General features: G+C 42.1%; 1 protein-coding gene across 1 annotated transcript; it reads right to left on the bottom strand.

Annotated features, from left to right (window-relative positions):
* Positions 1-586: 586 nt before the first annotated feature.
* Positions 587-2,210, bottom strand: SMIM4 (small integral membrane protein 4; the record flags this gene model as incomplete). The annotated part of the gene is made up of 2 exons (XM_010192176.1): positions 587-654; positions 2,105-2,210. Coding segments are annotated over 2 exons (174 nt in total), but the record flags the coding sequence as incomplete, so codon positions are not given.
* Between the last annotated feature and the right edge of the window lie 3 nt (positions 2,211-2,213).

Below are 2,213 nucleotides of genomic sequence, written 5' to 3'. Positions count from 1 at the left end.
GCACTGCAGCACTTGCAAGCAGTGAAGCCTGAATGCACGGATGACTTTCCAAACAGTGTGGGCTGAGTAAACACTGAGCAGTAAGTATGTCCACTTTTTATCCAGCTGAAATTATGCCACGTTGGAAAGAAAACAAAACAGACGCCAAAGCAGTTTCTGTCAGTGCAAAGAAAAACAAAATTACCGTTTCCATTGTGCTGAGATACTGTGTGTGCATTAAGTAACATTTCTTTCCTGTTGGTCTTGTCACAAGAATGGGGTCTTACCAAGCAAAGCAAAGCAGCAGCCACACTGTTTACCCAGTTTAGTTTATTTAAAAGTACTAAACAGCACTAGGTGGTACAGGCCTAAACACAATGAACTTTCCGCTACTGAGTTTGGCTTAAATATAAAACATTGAAGACATGAAGTAGATGGAAGAAAAAGAAAAACTGCCAAAAACCATCTGAGAGTGCATTACACAAACTTGTAGATTACAGTTCACACGGCACAGACGCAATCCTCCCCTACCATCAACGTGGCAGCACTGCTGCTTTGGCAGTCATGCAGTTGAAGCATTCAGGACCTTCCTCTTGAAGTGTTTCAGCTAAAGTTCATTTTTCTCCATCCTTCCCTCGTACTGCCTTTCAGATCGTTTCCTACGGTAAACATCATCTGCCAGAAAGAGATTTTTCTGTATTAGTGTTCCCCAAGTGTGAGATGGTATTAAATGAATGAAGACTCTGATCTCTTTTTACACTTTTCAATCCAATTTTCTCTTGCAGGCAGCTGAAAATTCAAACCAACACAAATCCTTATTACCACTTAAAAATAGCTCATGTTCTCCCTCCCATGCAGGCTAAAGTTCTTCCCATCAGCCCTGATGAAATGTTTTTCTAGGAAATCTAAGTTTCCAGTGTGATACAATCACTTCTTGTCTACTTTCCCATGAGATTAAGTATAAATACAAATGCCCAAACTAGCTGAAGCCAAAGAGAAATTAAATTACAGGCACAAAGTCAATCCCTGAGGACTGCTAGCATGGCCTCAGTATTTTAAGATTAGGGGTTTGGTTTTTTTGTTTGTTTCGTCGTTGTTCTTGTGGGTTTTGGGTTTTTGTTTGGGTTTTTTGGTTGTTTTTTGTTTTTTTTTCTTCAGTTTTTAAGCACAACACATGAATATACTCACCTTTGTAGTCTTCCTAGTTCTTCCTGCCTCCCCTCACCCTGATCACCCCTAAATATCACCCCTAAAAATCTCCCACTGACAAAAAAGGCATTATCGGTCTTGTACGTTGTCGCTTTGCATGATTTATGCAGCAGCAATAAAGCTAAACTGCACTGTTATTATTGTTGTATGGTATTTAGGCACAGCAATTTTTCTGCAGGAAAGTAAGGCTCAAGCTGAAATGCAATGGCTTCTATACAGATGCTGTGCTTTAGTTTCTAACCTGACTTAATACAGGTATGCCTCAGAAATATTTAACTGAGAAACCTGAGCCTTCAGAAGCGAGCACAAGAAGCAATTTTATTTGCAGTAAGTTTGTCAGCTCTGTAAATTGTATCAAGCTGTTTTATTCTGCAGGAGACTCAACTAGATTGCCTGTGAAACTGGGAATATTCTCATACAGTAGAGCTGATCCTTTTTTGGAAGTACACAAACATTTCTAACAAGGTTTCTTAAAGGAAACCATGCCATATTAAAACCAAACGCTTTAACTTCTAAAACCTAAGTGCCATTAGCCGAGATCTCATAACTCATTTTCATACTTTTTCAATTACCTAATTTAAAAAGTGGTGTTTCCGATGAACCCACACCACCGTTTAAATCCTGACAACCCTTGCAAGTCTTTTTTCAATGTAAAAAATTGTAATTTAGTATTATAAACCCAGGGTTTGGATTTTTTCTGCCCAGGCAGACTCTGGGGTGTCACAGCCTGCACTGAAGAGGGAAGCGACTGACTGAAGCCCTCCAGGTGAAAACCCCCGGTATCTCGTTATTAAGTAGAGCCGCCTCCCCCGTTTTCGCTCCCTGCAGGTGCTGCGGCCCACGGCACCGGACGGGAGCGGGGACTGCTCCGGGGCGGAGGCAGTGATGACTCAGCAGGGACCCGGCCCTCACTTACAGAAGGTCTCCTTGCCAATGCGAACGTTGATCATGAACCACTCCATCGCTCCTCCAAGGAGGAAGAAGAAGGGCAGAAACCTGTAAACGCCAAAGCGCTGCTTCCCGGG

The sequence above is a fragment of the Mesitornis unicolor genome, unplaced genomic scaffold, assembly GCF_000695765.1.
Source record: "Mesitornis unicolor isolate BGI_N332 unplaced genomic scaffold, ASM69576v1 Scaffold53259, whole genome shotgun sequence".
NCBI classification, from domain to species: Eukaryota; Metazoa; Chordata; class Aves; order Mesitornithiformes; family Mesitornithidae; genus Mesitornis; species Mesitornis unicolor.
The sequence above is the reverse complement of the archived record's forward strand: the minus strand, read 5'-3'. Positions and strand labels throughout refer to the sequence as shown.